The sequence below is a fragment of the Vipera berus genome (assembly GCF_964194415.1).
Source record: "Vipera berus genome assembly, chromosome: 2".
In the NCBI taxonomy this organism is placed as follows: Eukaryota; Metazoa; Chordata; class Lepidosauria; order Squamata; family Viperidae; genus Vipera; species Vipera berus.
This window is the reverse complement of record NC_138203.1, coordinates 9230986-9250167: the sequence shown is the minus strand read 5'-3', so window position 1 is coordinate 9250167 and position 19182 is coordinate 9230986. Positions and strand designations below refer to the sequence as shown.

The following is a 19182-nucleotide window of genomic DNA, read 5'->3' as shown; positions in this document are numbered from 1 at the left end:
CAAGGTACTGGTAACAGTGTTTAAAGCCCTTCATGGCATGGGGCCGGAGTACCTTAGGGAACATCTGCTGCCGGCATCAAGCTCCCTGCGCCCTGTGCGTTCCCACAGAGAGGGCCTCCTCAGGGTGCCACCGATCAGAGAATGTCGATTGGTGGTCCCCAGGGGGAGATCCTTCTCTGTGGGCGCTCCGGAGCTGTGGAATCAGCTACCGGTAGAGCTCCGGATGGCGCCCGATCTTCGCTCCTTTCGTCGCGATCTCAAGACGTTTCTGTTTGTTCAAGCCGGCCTAGCCTGATGGGGATTGGTGGGGTTTTTAGTCTTGTGTTTTAATTTTAACTTGGTGTTTTAGAACTTGATTCCAACTGTTTTAATATGGGCAATTATTTAATCTTGTTTTAACGTTTGTATTTAGTATTTTATTCTGCCCTGTGAACCGCCCTGAGTCCTCAGGGAGAAGGGCGGTATATAAATATTATTAAATTAAATTAAATTAAAATGTTTCCCTCTGAAAGGAAGAAAAGAGCCCTTTTGCTAGATGCCGATGATCAACCCGACCCAGGCAGTTCTGAAATCTCAGCCTCTTTTCTTCCGCTTCCTTTAAATCAGCCTCTTTCCATTCCAAGGTTCTCCCTTTTTCTCTCTCAACACGAAAAACTGTCCGGCTTTCTCTTGCTCTGTAGGTTAAGTAATTCTGTCAGCTCGACTGAGGCTTGTTTTGGGATTCTTATCATAAGGCAGAGGAAGGGTGCTTTCCTGCATGGCTTGCCCCTCTCCCGCCCCCTTCTTCCTTTTCGGCTGACTTTGGGACTCCGAATTCAGCGTTTCCAACCAGAAAGCATCAAAAGATCCCGGAGCCTGATAACCTGGCTCCTGATGATCTAGGGGCTCTTTGCTCAGCAAAACGCAAATGGCAGGGATATTTCGTTTCACAGTCAAGGGATCCAGGCCAGCCTCTGGCACAATGGATTCCCAGATCTCCTCTATTTGATGAAAGAACACTTTTGTGATCTGATGAAGATCCTTGAGCCGCCGCTTCATAATCTCCACGCAGGTGATGGTCTTGTTGATGGCTTTGCCAACCCCGCTGAAGAGCATCTGTCTCCTCGTCTCTTGCTCCATCTTGCCAATGGCATAGCCCATCAGATTCCGGATCTTGCTTCCATCCTTCACTTTCATTTCAATGATGTCTGAGGGCAAGCTGGTGAAAGGGAGAGAAGAAGGCTTCTCCACTACCTTGGATTTCTGGTAATTCTCCATGGTTTGCAGTGCTGTAAGGAACAAGGACAGAAATGGCATTTCAGGATCCAATTATGCTATAGGATTACGGATGCAAAGTCTTAGAAATCTGGGAATTTACCCCGCTGAACACGACGAGGTTTATCCCCAGTCCCTTGTTCCATCTTCAAGGGTGATAAAAACCCTTCAGGCATGGGCCCAGGTTATCCTTATTGTGCTAGCAGAAGAGGTCTACTACAGACCATGGCACTCAAGACATTCCAGCTGGTGGGGGCCAGGAGAAGAGCATTTTCTGCTGTGGCTTCTGCCCTTTGAAATATCATCCACCACCCCGCAGGTGAGATTTGCACACGTCCTGAAAGGGCCTGAAGATCTGGCTCTGCCAGCTGGCCTGGGCCCCCAACTGGGGCATCTCACTCTGGAGGTGGTTAATGTGCTAAGACCCCACCTCCTCCTTTTCTGCATCTTCTTCCCTTTCTTCCCAGCTTGCAATTTCAACTTAATCCTAGTGTTAATATTTATGGTTATTACGCTTAAATGTTTCATCTTGAGCTTTTTTTTATTGTAAGCTGCTTAGGGTCGGCTCTAGGCTAGATGGGTGGCATGTAAGCCCAATAAATAATGAGAATAAAAGGAAAAAAGGAAAGGAGATAACTGTACAATGAAACAATAATTACCGAAAACACTGTTTAGCAAAGACAAGCCAGATCAATGTTTCAACTCACTCCAAGGTGCCTTCGTCACATTAAAGCATCCTTATTCCTGCTCTTATTCACACCCTCGTTAATAATGCATAAGGGGAAGCTTCAGTCACCCATATATAACTAATGCTTTTGGCTTGCTTTCAAAAGTTGTGGGTGCCGCATCACTGGAGGATTTCAAGAAGAACAAGAAAGAGAAATGGGACCTTGGGAGTCCCAGTGGACGATCACTTAAACATGAGCCAGCCATGTGCAGCAGCCGCCAAAAAAAGCTAATACAATCCTGGGTTGTATAAACAGAGGTATAGAATCAAAATCATATGAAATATTAGTACTGCTTTATAAAGTCTTAGTAAGGCCACACAGTATCCAGTTTTGGTCACCACTTTACAAAAAACATGTTGTGACTTTGGAAAAAGTACAAAGAAGAGCAACTAGATGATTAAGGGCCTGGAGACAAAAACATATGAAGAATGGTTGCAGGAATTGGGTATGGCCAATTTAGAGAAAAGAAGGACCAGGGGTGACATGAGAGCAGTATTCCAGGATTTGAGGGGCTGCCACAAAAAAGAGGGGGTCAACCTATTCTCCAAAGGACCTGAAGGCAAGACAAGAAACAATGGATGGAAACTATTCAAGGAGCAAAGCAACCTGGAATTAAGGAGAAACTTCCTAACAATGAGAACAGTTAATCAGTGGAACAACTTGCCTCCAGAAGTTGTGGGTGTTCCAACACTGGAGGCTTTTAAGAAGAGATTGGACAGTCACTTGTCTGAAATGGTATGTCAGGGGTCCCCAGACCCCAGTCCGTGGACCAGTACCAGGCTGTGGCATTCCAGCAACCGGTCCGCACAAACAAGCAAAGCCCCATCTGTGGGATGCAGGCAGCACACAAAACCATGCACCTTCCGGTCCGTGGAAAAACCTCTCTCCACGGAACCGGTCCCTGGTGCCCAAAAGGTGGGGACCTCTGGTATAAGTGCTTGAGCAGGAGTTTGGACTACAAGACCTCCAAAATCCCTTCCAACTCTGTTATTCTATGTAATGTTGCTTATGTGCAGCAAGTGAATTTTAAGCCACCCAAAGACACTTTGCGGATTGAGATGGGCAGAATATAAATGTCATAAAAAATAAATGTTTTATTAAGCAGAGCAGGCAAACAAGCGTGTGCTGGTTTACCTTTAAGCGTTCTTCATTAATATCTCATGTTCAACAATCAGTGCTATGCAAATCTAGAAGAAAATGTTCTGTCATTTAAGCCATCAATTTTAATCAGTTGATGCAATCAGTATTCAATTAATCACACAACTCCATCCTCTCATTTCCTTTGAAAGAGAGGACGAGTTGCTGTTGTACTTTTAAATGGAATATTAGAGAAAGCCTTGTACCACAGGTAATCTTTGACTTATAACCATTTATTCAGTGATCATTTGAAGTTACAAGGGCAGTGGGGAAAAAAATGACAAGATCATTTTTCACACTGTAGCCTCCCCAAAATCCAGATGCTTGGCAACTGTCTCACATTTATGACAGTTGCAGGGTCACGTGATCCTTTTGTAACCTTCTGACAAGCAAAGTCAACGGGGAAGCCAGATTCACTTAACGACCGGGCGACTAATTGAACAACCCGTTTGATTTGGTTAGCAACGGTGGCAAGGTAGGTTGTAAAATGGGGCAAAGCTCACAACAGCTGTCTTGCTTAGCAACGTAAATTTTGGGCTCAATTGTGGTCGTAAGTCGAGGGTTATATTAGTAAATTATGCTTGTGAAATATTAATTAGATGGCTACCTTTTACGTATATTATTTGGGCTGCAGCGAAACAATTCACTAATATTCCTGAATTACTGTAGCGAAGTAATATTAATTAAGACTATCACTCTGTGCTTATTATCTGGATTACAGAGACCATTCAGTAATATTCCTGAATATATTAGCGAATTATTGTGGTGAAGTAACTCACCAATATTAATCAATTGCTGATAATGAAATAATATTGCAGATATTTTGGTTTGTTTGAACTGGATCCCCCTCTTTTGCAGTGTGCTGTATAAATGGTCTTTATGGGGGTGGGAGGAATGTTGGCTCGGTTTTTCTCTCAGGCCAGGCAGGCCCACCTCGCAGGGTTGTTGTGGGGAAAATAGGATCAGGCAAATTTGCTACCTTGAGTTATCCCAAATACATAAAAAGCAGGATAAAAATTCCATCAAGGCGAAATAAAAAATAATAAATTAAATAAAAACGCACCTCACGGCAAAGCGCCGAGCCGCGGATTCCCCTCAGAACTGCTGAGGGACCAACCCGGGCTGACCCAGAAACATGTGAACGCGGGCCCGGACTTTTTTCGCCTCACCACTGGTCTCCCTAGGCTTCGGGCACTCACTCCCATCATCCCCAGCCCAAACCTTCCTCCGCTCACCAATTGCCGCCGCCAACGGCGCCGCCGGGCCGCAACCAAAATGGCGCCCACCCGGCTTCCTCAGCGCGAATGATGGACCACGCATGCGCTACAACGCAGAGCGCGGGGAAAGACTCGCGCCTGCGCAAAGAGGGAGGGCCGCCCTTTTCTTCCTATTGGCCAGAGCTGCTGTGGGCGGAACTCTCTCTTCCGGAACGCCCCCGTCGCGTGGCTTTAGAAGCTTGTAAAAACTCTGCAAGGTTTGCTTCTTCCTTGACCAAGAAACGTGGTTTATCGTGACTCAGGTTTTTCCCATCGTTCAGCTTTTGTATAAATCTGCTTGGGGATTGCTTATGGTGCGGTGATCGCTTTCATCAATATTTTTATTTTTCTTTTGCAGTCAAGGCTCTTGCAATTGTTATTTGTGTATATTGAGAGCTATGTGCAACGAAAATCTCATTTTAATGTATGCCGATTTATTTATAGTACAATAAAGTTCTTATTCTATTTTCTGTAAACATAAAAGGGTGCAACTTGGACTTTAGTAAGACATTTGATAAAGTAGACCACAACCTACCACTTGATAAGATAGGAAAATGTGGGCTAGCCGCACCAGATGGATTTGTAGCTGGCTGACCGGCAGGCAAAGTCCGCGTGTGGTCCTCAATAGAACCGCATCTACATGGAGGGAAGTGTGTAGTGGGGTGCCCCAGGACTGTGTGTGTGTAACATGATAACTAGTGTTCCAATATCTCAGGGGTTGCCACAAAGAAGAGGGAGTCAAGCTATTCTCCAAAGGACCTGAAAGCAGGACAAGAAGCCACGGATGGAAACTAGTCAAGGAGAGAAGCAACCTGGAACTAAGGAGAAACTTCCTGACAGTTAGAACAATTAACCAGTGGAACAACCTGCCTCCAGAGGTGGTGAATGCTCCAACACTGGAGGTTTTTAAGAAGAGACTGGACAGCCATTTGTCTGAAATGGTATAACGTTTCCTGCCTGAGCAGGGGTTGGACTAGATGACCTCCAAGGTCCCTTCCAACTTTATTATTATTATTATTATTATTATTATTATTATTATTATTATGATTATGATTATGATTATTATTAAATACAGGAAGAATCCCCTGGCAAGCTGAACATACTGACTTGGAAAGCTACTTGGCAAAAGAAGAAAGCTATAATTAGATTCAAGAGATTTGACTCGATTTACCAGATGGAGTACTATATGATTAAACACTTGTTTGAATATGGTTAAAAGAATAGATAAATTTTGGATATAGAGGGGCCCTGCAGTAAGAGGGATAAGACATGCAAGTAGTATAGTATCTTTTATAACATATGAAATGTAAAAATATTGGGATGGGGTGTGTGAATGAAAAGTTTAGCTGTGTAAAGGCAATTAACTGAGAAAATCATGACTGATAAAAATGGTTTGAACACTGAGGGAAAACTAAGCTTAAATAAGAATCTTGAAAACAGGACACATAGTGACTCAATAAGATGGCCTTTATAAATGCAATTGAAACATAAGCCAATTAGAAAAGATGTTATACGTTGATGTTATTGTTATTTGTACAAACCCAAGAAAAATGTTTATATTTAACCTTGTATGCATTGAAAGTATTGGATTTGTTTGATGTTGACAAAAGGGAGAATACTACTGGAAGAAGAGAAGATCCAGGAAAAATATCATTAATATATTATGGAATTTTAGAAATTAATTATTATTGATTGTTTTTAATTTAATTTAATTCAATAAAAGATTGTTATTGTTAAAAATCAATAAAATATGTTAAAAAAAGAAGAGGGGGGTCAACCTACTCTCCAAGGCAGGGCAAGAAGCAACAGATGGAAACTAATGAAGCAGAGAAGCAACCTGGAATTAAGGAGAAACTTCCTAACAGTTAGAACAACTAACCAGTGGAACAACCTGCCTCCAGAAGCGGTGAATGCTCCAACACTGGAAGTTTTTAAGAAGACACCGGACAACCATTTGTCTGAAATGGAATAGGGTCTCCTGCCTGAGCAGGGGGCTGGACTAGATGACCTCCAAGGTCCCTTCCAGCTCTATTCTGATTTTCTAAGATGATAAACTACAGATGATAAATGTATAGACATGAGGGTGGAGCATCATGAATTCCAGCAAGTAGGTGAGGGCTTTTCTATGTGACAATTTCCAGGAAGAGGATGATGAGGGACTTTTGAGATGGGGCTGGCATAGTGCTGTGTGGTGACCTTTATGATGCGCTCAGAACACATCATACAAAGACCCTGTTTATATTTAAACCCAGCCCAGGACTTTAGCTATCTGGATATTTTTTTTCCAGTATGGAGCTGGCAGCTCCATGTTTTGGCATTTTAGCTCTTCAGAAATTGATTATACTTCTCGGCAAAAATGCCCCTTTGATCTTAGTTTTCTTTATTATCTGGAAAATCTTGAAAACTTTCACAGTGTGGCGTGTGGCTTTTGAGCTGATCCAAAGCAGCTTGAAATTCCTCTTGGACCCTCGTAAATGGTTTCCCAAGGCAGAATCTGTAAGTTTTTGAGACATCTGTGCCATAGGGAAGAAGTCATAGGGAGAAAAATGTGACTTTTCTTAATAAGATGAATTCAAGGCCTGAGTCTTAGGTCTGTAGTTGAATATGCTGAAGAAACCTGGTGTATAACAGACTAACAGACTTGGAAGGGACCTTGGAGGTCATCTAGTCCAACCCCCTGCTCAGGCAGGAGACCCTATACATTGCAGACAAGGGGCTGTCCAGTCTCTTCTTAAAAACGTCCAGTGTTGGAGAGCATTCACAACTTCTAGAGGCAAGCTGTTCCACTGGTTAATTGTTCTAACAGTCAGGAAATTTCTTCTTAGTTCCAGGTTGCTTCTCTCCTTGATGAGTTTCCCATCCGTTGCCTCTTCTTCTGCCTCTGGGTGCTTTGGAGAAGAGGTTGACACACACCCCTATTCTTTGTGGCAGCCCCTCAAATGTTGGAACAGGGCTTTTCAACCAGTGGTACAGGTACCACCTGTGATACACTGGCACCTGGCAGGTGGTACGCGACCATCCTAGAAAAGTAGTGGGGGAAGGGAATGAGGTGAACCAGTGGCAGCACCGCACAAGCCTGAGCGAAACATGGCTGGAGCTGCAGGGCTGTCAGGGCTCAGCGGAAGCACCAGGATCAGCACCAGGCTCCAGCTGGAGCTCGGCGCTGATCCCGGTGCTTCTGAGCCCAGAAGAAGCGCCGATCAGCTGGAATGTTGCAGCATCTCCAGGGTCTTGTGATTTACATTCAGAGGCTTGGCAACTGATTCATATTTATGACGGTCACAGTATCCCAGGGTCATGTGAAGTGACCAAAACCTGCTGCAACCACCCAGCAGAGAGGGAGAAATAAAAACCAAACAGCCCCCCACCCCCACTGCCAATCCTCAACAGAAATGCTCACAACAATGAAAACCTCGGACAGGAGGAAGAGCGCCACCGGGTGGGCAGGCAGGTGTCTTGCTTGGTTGTGGCTTGGGGGGCACTTTTTCAGTGCCGTTGTAACTTCAAACAGTCACTAAGTGAACTGTTGTAAGTCAAGGCCTACCTGTACTTCATCACTTTTTTCCTTTTTTGTCATCAAGTTTTTGACACCTTGCTAGGCGATTGGTGGTACTCGGATGTTGCCATATCCTAAAAGTGGTACAATGGGTGAAAAGGTCGAAAAGCCCTGAGTTAGAACATTGGGTGTTTCCTTTGCTGTCCTTTCATGACCCAGCATTCAGAGGCCTGCAAGTGACCAGAGAGAGAGTGGGCATCTGGACACATTCACTGTCCCCTAAGTCCTGGTCATCACTTGGAGAAAAGATTTTCTTTTTTCTGTCTCTTTGCAGGTTCAGCAGAAAAGTGAGGCCAGCCTGCAGGAAACTAAAACCATCGGAAAAGGTTTTAAGTTTTTCCAAGCATTTAACCCACCAGTTTGTTGCAGTACTTTTTCTGTCTGTCTGTCTGTCTGTCTATCTATCTATTCATCATCTTTCTCTCCATCCCTCTATCTCTCCATCTCTGTCTGTCTGTCTGTCTATCTATCTATCTATCTATCTATCTATCTATCTATCTATCTATCCATCATCTTTCCATCCCTTTATCTCTCCATCTCTCTCTGTCTATCTATCCATCATCTTTCTCTCCAGCCCTCTATCTCTCTATCTCTCTCTATGTATGTATGTATGTATGTATGTATGTATGTATCTATCTATCTATCTATCTATCTATCTATCTATCTATCTATCTATCTATCTCCATCATCTTTCTCTCCATCCCTCTATCTCTCCATCTCTGTCTGTCTGTCTGTCTGTCTATCTATCCATCATCTTTCTCTCCATGCCTCTATCTCTCCATCTCTATCTATCTATCATCTATCTATCTATCTATCTATCTATCTATCTATCTATCTATCATCTTTCTCTCTATCCCTCTATCTCTCCATCTCTGTCTGTCTGTCTGTCTGTCTATCTATCTATCTATCTATCTATCTATCTATCTATCTATCTATCTATCTATCTATCTATCTATCTATCTATCTATATCTATTTATCTATCTATCTATCTATCTATCTATCTATCTATCTATCTATCTATCTATCTATCTATCTATCTAACTATCCATCATCTTTCCATCCCTTTATCTCTCCATCTCTCTCTGTCTATCTATCCATCATCTTTTTCTCCATCCCTCTCTCTCCATCTCTGTCTATCTATCTATCTATCTATCTATCTATCTATCTATCTATCTATCTATCTATCTATCTATCTATCTATCTATCTATCTATCTTTATCATCTCCCTATTTCTTTATCTCTCTATCTCCCTAGCTAGCTATCATCTTCTCCCTTTCTCTGTCTCTTTCTTCTGTTCCCTTGTGTCCCCTTCTGGGCAAGGCCCTGTAGTTTTCTTGCCAAGGTTTTTCATAAGTGGTTTGCTATTCCCTGCTTCCAAGGCCTGAGAGGAAGTGGCTGGCCCAAGGCCACTCATCTGGCTTTGTGCCCCAGGCAGCATTAGAACTCAGGATCCCAGATTCCGGATTCTAGCCTGATGCTATCATCATGACACCTAACTGTCTCCCAAAAATATGGATCACTTCACCAATGAGCTTGTCATCCTTGCAAAGGGCGATCCTCTCTGTTTCGTTCCAATTTTGCTTTTCTCTAAAAATGCTACCCAGGACAGCTTACCTTGTATTAATCAAGGCATATCCATCAAAAGTAATCAACAGCACCTTACTCCAGGACTAACCATTTAAAATGAACAAAAGGCACTATTTAACTTAAAACAAAGGCAGTAGAACTGGGCATACAACGACTCCTCAAGTTATAACCATAATCAAAACTGCGATTATGGCCGTAAGTCATTGTGCTTGTAAGTCAAGGCATCACAAGACTGGATACGCTTTTTTAACATTTTATGCGGCGGTTGTTAAGTGACTGCTGTGTTTGTTAAGCAGAGTCCGCAATTTTAAGTGAATTAGTTTTCCTCAATGTGGAAGTCAGATTCACTTGACAACCGTGTGACCAACTTTACAATTGCAGTGCTTCATTTAACAACTGTAGCAAGAAAGCATGTCAAAATGGGGCAAAAATCACCCAACCAATGTCTTTCTTAGCAACAGAAATTTTGGACACAACCGTAGTCGTAACTTGAGGACTACCTGTAATCAGCGTAAGAGTTTGGCTCCCAGAGTCATGGATGCCGGAGGTTTTCGAGAAAAGATGGGACAACCATTTGTTCAGGATGGTATAAGTTCTCCTGCCTTGAGCAGGGGGTTGGACTAGATGACCTCAAAGGTCCCTCCGAGTCCTAAGATTCCTTGATTCAGCTGAAACATTCACCCCCTGTCCTCTTAGAGAAACAGCTTGCAAGCCGCCCTCTTCAACCGAGCATGGAACAGAATAACAGAGTTGGAAGACATCCTGGAGGTCTTCTAGTCCAACCTCCTGCTCAAGTAGTAGACCCTACTTCATCCTGGACAAATAGTTGTCCAATCTCCTCTTAAAAACTTCCAGTAATGGAGCACCCACAGGTTCTGGAGGCAAGCCATTCTACTGATTAATTAATAGAGCTGGAAGGAAACTTGGAGGTCTTCTAGTCCAACCTCCTGCTCACGCAGGAGACCATATCCCATTCTGAACAATTGGCTGTGTCCTTAAAAGCCTCCAGTGATGGAGCATCCACAACTTCTGAAGGCCAGCTGTTCCACTGATTAATTGTTCTAACTGTCAGGAAATCCCTCCTTAGTTCTAGGTCAGGGGTAGGCAACCTCGGCTCTTTTATGACTCATGGACTTCAACTCCCAGAATTCCTGAGTCAGCATAGTTGAAGTTGAAGTCCATGAGTCATAAAAGAGCCGAGGTTGCCTACCCCTGACCTAGGTTGTGTCATGTAGCACCACCTGGGCCCCTTAGCCATTTTAACTTTAGATGGGACAGGCAAAGATGTTCCCCAAAGAGGTCCAATGTTGGTACAATTCTTCTCTGCAGGGACCACAGAAGACAGTGTTGCAGCAGGGAAGAAGGCCTCGAAATGTAGCCTCCAGGATCGAAAGACCCAGGGCAGTTTCCTTGGGGAGCTGGACGTTTACACGGAGGACCTCTCGAGCTTGTCCTCCAGCACTTATGAGACCTCCTCCATCAGTAGCTGGACAGATTCTTCTGGCCCCTCTACCATCATCTTCAGCAGACTGAGGAGCTGCAGGTCCCTTAAGAAGAGAGTCCAGCTGAAGCTTTGGCAGCTGCCCAGGACAGTCCAAGAGGGTCTCAGGCAAATGAGGCCACTTCCTCTGCCCAAGAGGGAAACGTCTCTAGTACAGAAACAGGGCAAGAAGGCCAAAAGATCAGTGGTCACAGGTCCACCATTGCCCCAGAGATCATTGGCTGTAGTTCAGATGAAGATGAAACTCCACCTGGCTAAGAAGTGTGTCGAAATACAAGCAGAGGTGTTTCCAGATGTGGCCCTTCGCTCCTGGAGACTCTTGGCGCGTTTGACCGCCCAACCTCTGCCCAAGCTGGTATCTCATGCGGACAAACCCTTGCAAACTCGCCTAGTCTTCCTCCCCTTTGAGCTCCCCCAGGAGGCTAAGAAGATGGAGATGGTTGTGCAGAGATGGCGCCTGAGTTCCTGTTGGGATCTGGGAAAGTGCTACGTAGAGTCCCTGGTTGCCATGGCCCCTCCTCCATTTTCCTCCAAGCCCTTCCCATGCAGAAGGGAAGCTTCTGAATTCTCGGGGGCGCAGACCCCCTTTCTCCCGCAGCGGGGGCGAGAAACCTTGGAAGCCCACATGACAAAAAAGAGACTGCAGCATGAGTGGGGTCTCCCGAGTGTGATCAGGAGATCTCTGAAGGCTTTCCGGCCGAGCACGGCCCCACGTTCTTCCGTCCTCTACAAGACCAGGAGCCGCGTCAAAACTCTGCCACGGAAACTTACCTTTCTTCCCGAGGACACTTGCATCGTCCTGGAGTTCCATCTTCAGAGGATGAAGCTCCAGCTGAGGTGGGGCTTGCCTAGAAGAGTCCTCGAAACCTGTCGACGGCTGTTGCCGGATGTTCTTTATAAAGAGAAGAGAGTGGCAGTAAAGCCCTTTTCTCAGCAGCCCAGATTGGGGATAGGAACACCAGCAAGGCACCTTGTAAGGCCCAAGAAGAAAGAGGAGAAAATTAGGAAAAATCAGGGTCTTCCGTTATGTCCAGCTCAGCCACTCCTCGTGTTAAAAATGAAAGTCTTGAAGAAACTGCAGGTCCACCTGACGAAGAAACATTTGGAGGTGCGCTTGGAAAGCTTTCCTGCTGCCCCACAAATCTCCTGGAAATCTTGTTGGTGGTCTCAAAGACAACCTCTCCCCAAGCTTATCCTTCCTGGTCTCAGGACCCCCCAAACTCGTAGCCCCTGTCTCTCCTTTGACTTGTCAGCCATGGGTCAGATCGAAGTAACTTTGCAACGGGGTCGCTTGGTGTCCCTCTGGGGCCTGGGGCTAAAGTACGTGGAGACATCGGCAGCTATGTGTCCTGGAGGACCTTTGTCTTCAGTCAGGTTCAAAGAGATTCCCGTTGAGTTTTCAGAAATAAAGTCTCTGTTTTTCAAAAATGCGGTCAGAGAAAACTTAGAAATGCATGTTAAGAAGAAGAGACTACAACATGAGTGGGGATATTCTACCCTGGTCCAGAGATCCCTTAGAAGCTTAATTGGAGAACCACCCAAGTGGCATCGCGATCTTCCAAAGGCGGTGACTCAGATTTCCTTGCTTCATCTAGAGTTGCATTTCCTTTCTGAGAAAGTCAAACAAAACCTGGAGCTCCACATTCAACGGCTAAAGTTACAGCAAAAGTGGGGCATCCCTCAGAAAGTCCATCAGTTTGTAAAGTTTTTTCACTCACTACTTCCAGAGGAGAAACCTCAAGCCACATTTGGAGAAACTCAGGTGGAGAGTGGAAGGTGGGAAGAAACCCACATTCTCCTCCCAAATAACACGGGATGTCTAGAAGATCTGCTTAGATATACTCTGGAGACTCACCTCAAGAAAAAATCTCTGGAGATTAAGTTCCAGTTAATAAGATATAAGAAGTTTTCTGGCCCCATCGAACATGCTTTTCTTCCTAAATGTTCCCTTGTGTCCTCAGAAATCAAACCCAGGCCATCTTGCTTGTATTTTCTGGGACAGGACATTGTGGAAAAGATGAACTTGAACATTAAATGCAAACAATTAATGCATCTTTGGGGTCTTCCCAGTATCTACACTAAATCCTTAAACAAGATGTTTGGCAATGTTATTGTAGGAAGCCCACCACTAGAGATGTCCAAGCTCAGGAGGTGGACTCTGGAGAAGAATGTTGGCCAGGAGAGTCAAACAGCCAATGCAATGGATTCCAGAACAAAAGAACTGAGATTCTCAAGTACAGGTCCATGTTTTGTCCAAACAGAGATTTTGGACCTTCTGGAGATGCACGTTCGGCGCAAGAAGTTACAGCATGAATGGGGATTACCATCCATGGTTCAAAAATCTCTTCAGGCCTTTGCTGCACTCCCTTTAGAACCAGAACGGCTCCTGGAGGGACTTGGCATTGCCATCACCGCTTCGTGGGGTGTGTTAAAAGTGACAATTAAAATAACCAACAGCTTGTTCTTCTTGGGTCTTGTGACGCAGAAACTACTGGAGGCTCACATGAAGAACCGAACTGCAGTCCATCGATGGGGTCTTCCCAAGCGTGTCCAGGAGTCACTGAAAATGTTTTTGCCCCCTGCTTCTTGTTCCCAGGTTGAGGGCGACCAGGGTCAAGCCGAAACCCCACGGCATGCCTACAACCGACTCTTCCAGACTGCCTCAAAGCCATGGCACAAAGCAGAAGACATACATCATGTAACCACACTCAAGAGGGCTCTCCCCAAAGGTGATCTTCTAGGAGAAAGATCCCCAGGAAAAATCTCAAGGTCTGGGAGAGAAACGATGGCACTTGATGAAGAGACCACCCCGATGTCCCTTAAACAGGAAGACCTGGAATTTATGGGATTACATGTACAATACAAGAGGATCCAGCACGAGTGGGGATTACCTGTTCTTGTACACAAATCTCTACAGGCTTTTGCACCAGTCCCACCTGAGCCTCAGAAGAGGTCCTTCAGAGGTCCAGGTCTACAGAGATTGGGAGATGGAAGAAAAACACACAGGGGGGTACAAGTGCCATCGTCTCTGAGTAAAGTACTTGTCCCTCCCCATTGTTTGCATTTTTTTAGTCAAGATGCAAAAGATCACCTGGAGTCCCATGTGAGGAGTTGGATCAGGGAACATAAATGGGGCCTTCCTCAACTGATCCAAGATTCGTTGAGAGCAATGGTTCCTCCTCCACAGGTCTCTGATGAAAAACCCCACTGTGAACGTCATTTGAGATTCCCACTGCAAGAGGGAGCTCATGCTTCCCATTCCAGAAGAAAAGGATCACCATGGTGGACTTTATCCTGGAAAGAAGCCACCATGAAGCCTATGAAGAACATCCACCAGAGGAAACCAGATGCAAGAACTAGTTCCAGCTTTCCAGTGGCTGCCATCAGATCCCCGGAGGTGAGGCTGCTTTTCTACATCCATACGTCCTGGGATCTTTTGGAGTTTCATGTCACCCACAAGAAGATCCAGCACGCTTGGGGACTGCCATCTGCTATCTTGAAATCTCTGCGCATCTTTGCTCCTTTTCCACTTGGCCTACAGAAGCACACCAGAAAGAGAACTCAGAAGAGTCCAAGAGACAAGGCAGATTTGGAAACGAAGGCCCAGCAGCTTTGGTTCCTCAACACAAATACACAGGAACATCTGGAGACCAGTGTGAGGACCATGGTCATAAAGCATAAGTGGGAGATTCCAAAACGGATTCAACATTCATTTCATCCATTCCTGCCTTCTCTCCCCTCTTCCCAGGTTCCAGCACAGCCTCACTGGCCTTGCAGGTATAGACCATTTCAAGACACATCATCTGCTCCCCGAATTTCAGTGCCATTGCAAAAGGCAAAGCACCATTTGGGGGCGATGAAGATACCTCCCAAAGCATTACAGGTTAAGACAGGGGGGACTACTGAAGCAACAAGGTTCTTATGTCCCAAAATAGTGCTCTCTTTCCTCCCCATTGAGGAGAGGGACCTCCTGGAATTCCATATCCAACGAAAGAAAATCCAGCATGCATGGGGCTTGCCATCAACAGTGCTAAAATCGTTGCAAGCTTTTGCCCCACCTCTCTTTAAAGCAGAGAAGATCACCGCAGACACTGTGATCAAGATTCCCCCACGGGATAGAGGAGAAGTGCAAATCCTCAGTCAAGACCTTGATTTTCTCAGCGTTGAGGAAAAAGAACTCTTGGAGGCCCATCTGAGACATCTTACATCAGAGCACCGATGGGGACTTCCAGAAAGGGTTCGGCGATCTCTGAGGGTGTTCTTGCCACCCAGATCTCCTTCTTGCTTTGAGATGACTGGATCCCAGCCTCTCTTGCCATATCCACCCATAGCCACCTCTGTGCAGCCTTCAAGGATTTCTAAGGGGACAGAAGATCCTCAAATCCTGCCACCTTCCTCTCCTTCTGCATACACCACCAGGGATTACATGCCCAGTGTTGAAAATATAGCCAGCTTCCGAAAAGTGAAGTTTGGAAGTGGAAGGACCACACCAAGGGTGAAGAACAAGATGCCTCTTCCAGGCTTTAAGGCAAAGATGGTTGCCCGGCAAAACAAAGTTGGTTTTCAGAGGACAGCCAAAGAGAGAGGCACTCTAGAAGGGCTGACTCCTCCTCTGAAACCTTCAGTTCCTAGAAGGGAACTGAAAAAGTCTCGTAAGAGTTGTCTTTCCTGTCATTCATCAGCCTCAATCTCCTCATCAAAGTCTGATAGACAACCAAAATGGCCAGAGAAAAAGAAGAAAGTCTTATGGAAGGGAGGGGAAGCTGTAGTAGGTAATTCCTCTCTACTAGCAGAAGACAACGAAGCCCAGGATTCTCCTTGGTCCTCAGGAGACAACATGGAAGAGTTGGAAGAGTCCTTAGGAGATAACATGGAAGAGTTGGAAGGGTCCTCAGGAGAGAACATGAGTCATTCTTCTCTCCAAGAGCCAGAAGCTGTCAAGATGTATTACAGGCCGTGGGAGGCACATGTTCAACCATATCATGCTCCTATTTCTCAACAAGTCTCATATTTTTTCCCACACCATATTCATGTTCCCAATTCCTGCTACGAGGATGTTGTAGCCAGATGTTACAGGCAAATCAGGAAGGGGCATCATGCAACACAGAGCAGTAGGCTACAAAGGAGAGGAAGTAGGCTTACATGGAGAGAGTTCCTTGACCATTCTCTGGAAGAAGCAGCCAGGTGCCAAACATTTTTTAGAACCCAACTGCTGGACCATTGGTTCTCCGACTGCGAGAGATTCCTCTACCTGCAACATCCTTCATCCTCTAGAGGAAAGAAGAAGACCACAGAAGACCAAGATGTTCAACCTCCCAAGGAGAGTAGAAAGGGCCCCCATCAAAATCAAGACTTTGTAAGGACAGATGTTGAACTTCAGGTCCATCATGAAAGTTGTAGCTTGACCCTGAAGGCAGATAGTGAGGAAGAGGGGAGGATGGAGAGAGTCACCTTTTCCATTGCTAAGGAGCAGAGCCTTTTGTCCCTAAAGACCCTGTCCCAAGGCAGCACAGAATGTAAAGACATGAGGATAGATGACTGGGATCAAGGAAGAAGGCTGAAAGTGAAGTGGGAAGATCAGAACAAGGGAGCAGAAGAGTCCTTCAGAGAAGAGATGGGCAGGTGGACATGGGCTAATTCCTCAGTAGTGAGACAACCCCCTTTAGCTGAGGACTCTGCCCCTTCCTTGGTGGCCCTCTCAGAAGAAGCAAGAGTCATCATCAGTGATCAGCTTTGCAGCGGAGTAGCAGAAGTAGTTGTGGGATCACCTAAAGTTCATGGTGTCCTAAAACCAGGTGAAATCTCAGAGGGTAAGGATGTGGTCATCTGGCAGAAAAGGCAGATTCCAGTAGACCTCATGCAAGCAGGAGCTGTGGGGCAGGCGAGTGGGGTCCAACGTCCTCTCCCTAGAGGGATGAGGCCTATCAGCTGTTCACCTGGAAGCCCCCCAAAAGCTAGGAAGAAGAAACAGGTGAAGGTAAGCTGGTCTTCCAAGGAAACACACCAAGAACATCTTGTCATCAGAAGGCTGGCCTTTGACCCGAAGCTCAGCCAGACTTTGGAGGTTCCTAGGCAAGGAGCCAACAAGAGACCTCAAGAACAGAAGTCTTCGGATAGCGAAAAGATGACCACGTTGGGAAACATCCTGGAGAAGAAATTGAACTTGCAACAGGGGCTGTTCATTTGCAGGCAGAGCCCCAGACAGAAGGAAGAGGAAGGAAGAGGCCCAAAGAGAGACAAAAGGGAAGGCACAGGAGGACAGGGAGGGAGATCAGCATCATCCACTTCTGTGGACAAGCGGAGCTCCACCCTCACCAGCATCCTGCAAGGGAAGCTCCATCTCTGCAGGAACATCCTAAAAGGAAAGCTCTGCTTCTGGAAGAAAAGCCATGAACTTTCCAAAACCGGGAGAACTGGGAAAAATGGTAGGGTGCAGGGACAAAAATTGGGGACCGTTAAGTAAATTGGCTCTATTCTGCAGTACCTTTTCACCAATAAACCTTTATTTTTGGCAGTGTTGTGTTTAGGGTCTGCAGTGCCTGAAAGAACAAAGAATAAGGTTGGAAGGCACCTTGGAGGGACCTTGGAGGTCCTCTAGTCTAACCTTCTGCTCAAGCAGGAGACCCTATCATTCTGGACAAATAGCTGTGTAGTTTCTTTTTGAAAAACTCCAGGGATGGAGCATCCAGAATGTCTGAAGGCAAACATTCCACTGATTAATTAACAGAAAAACAGAGCTGGAAGGGACCTTGGAGGTCTTCTAGTCTAACCTCCTGCTCAAGCAGAAGAACTCAAACTATTCCTACTAAATGGCTTTCCAATCTTTTCTTAAAAACCTCCAGGGATGGAGCACCCACTAACTTCTGAAGGCAAGCCTTTCCACTGAACAACAGAGTTGGAAGGGGCTTTGAAGTTCCTCTAGTCCAGAGGCTCCCAACACCCAGGCCACGGCCCACTACCAGGCTGCGGCTTATTCGGAACTGAGCCATGTGAGCAGTGGGCTGGCATGCACATGCGCATGCAGCTCAACTCATGCAAACAGCAGGCTAGCGCACACTTGAAGTCAAGTTGAGCTGTGCACAAGCATCGGCCCATTGCTCGTATGGCCTGGTTCCTGTCTCCCCCACCCCTAGCCGTGCCACCAAGCCGCAAAGGTTGGGGACCGCTTGTCAACTGTCCAGTTGGCATTTCCAGAAAAAGAAACTCCTCAGACATGATTTTACCAAGAGTCTAATACTTTACTGAAATTTTACATTGGCGCAGAAGAAGCAAAACCAGCTCTTGATTTTCCGGCTCAAAGGCTTGCTTAGCTAAACAATAAATTCCCTCATCCCCACCCACCAGGTGTTCATATTGTCCAATAGTAACATTTGTTCTTATTATGGAAACAGTCCACTTCCCTGCTGAGCACCTGCATTAGTGACCTTGGCTCTCAGAAGCCTCGGTTGCCTAGAAACCACTCCTCCCAGTTCTGCATCCCATCCCACTGTAAAGCTATAAGCGAGGGTAAAAGGGCGAATCAGTCTTGACACTACTGCTGTAGTCCAATCCCCTGCTCAAGCAGAAGACCTTATACCATTCTGGGCAACTGGCTGTCCACTCTCTTCTTGAAAGCCTGGAGGGATGAAGCACCACAGACTGGTCACTCATGTGCTCCTCAAAGAGGAGGGGTCATTTTTTACTGCTGGCTAAGTCCTCGATTTATGACCACAACTGGGTCCAGAATTTAGTTGCTAAGCAAGTTAGTGGTTAAGGAAGCTGCACCCAATGGTCAAGTGAACCATTGTGGTTGTTAAGGGAATCATGTGATCGTTAAACGAATCGGCTTCTCCCCCTTGACTTTGCTTGTTCGAAGCCAGCTGGGAAGGTTGCAAATGGGGCTCACCTGACCCTGGGATGCTCAGTTGTGGTTGTAAGTCGAGGACTACCTATACAACAATCCTGCAAGTCATGAGTAGGACCAATTTGGTTGCTGGTCAGCATCCCAGTCCAGTTCAAAATGCTGGTCATCCCCCCCCCCCCGAAGCTCTTTATGCTTGTTGAAATAATTTTACAATTTAAGTAATTTTATTCATGCACTCCCTGTGAACTTCGTTAATCATATACGTGCCTGTACCCAGAAGACAGTATATTAATAAATATTAATAAAGGAGAATATTTGT

The 19182-nt window shown here is 45.7% G+C and overlaps 1 protein-coding gene across 2 annotated transcripts in view; it reads right to left on the bottom strand.

The window, feature by feature from the left end:
• Positions 1-42: 42 nt before the first annotated feature.
• Positions 43-19182, bottom strand: part of LOC308663112 (uncharacterized protein) — a 29154-nt gene continuing 10014 nt past the window's right edge. For both annotated transcript variants that reach the window (XM_081319295.1, XM_081319296.1), the window contains one exon: positions 43-1268. In XM_081319295.1, the coding sequence (XP_081175421.1) occupies positions 682-1268 (587 nt within the window). In that variant the 3' untranslated portion in view covers positions 43-681. The remainder of the gene's footprint in view (positions 1269-19182) is intronic.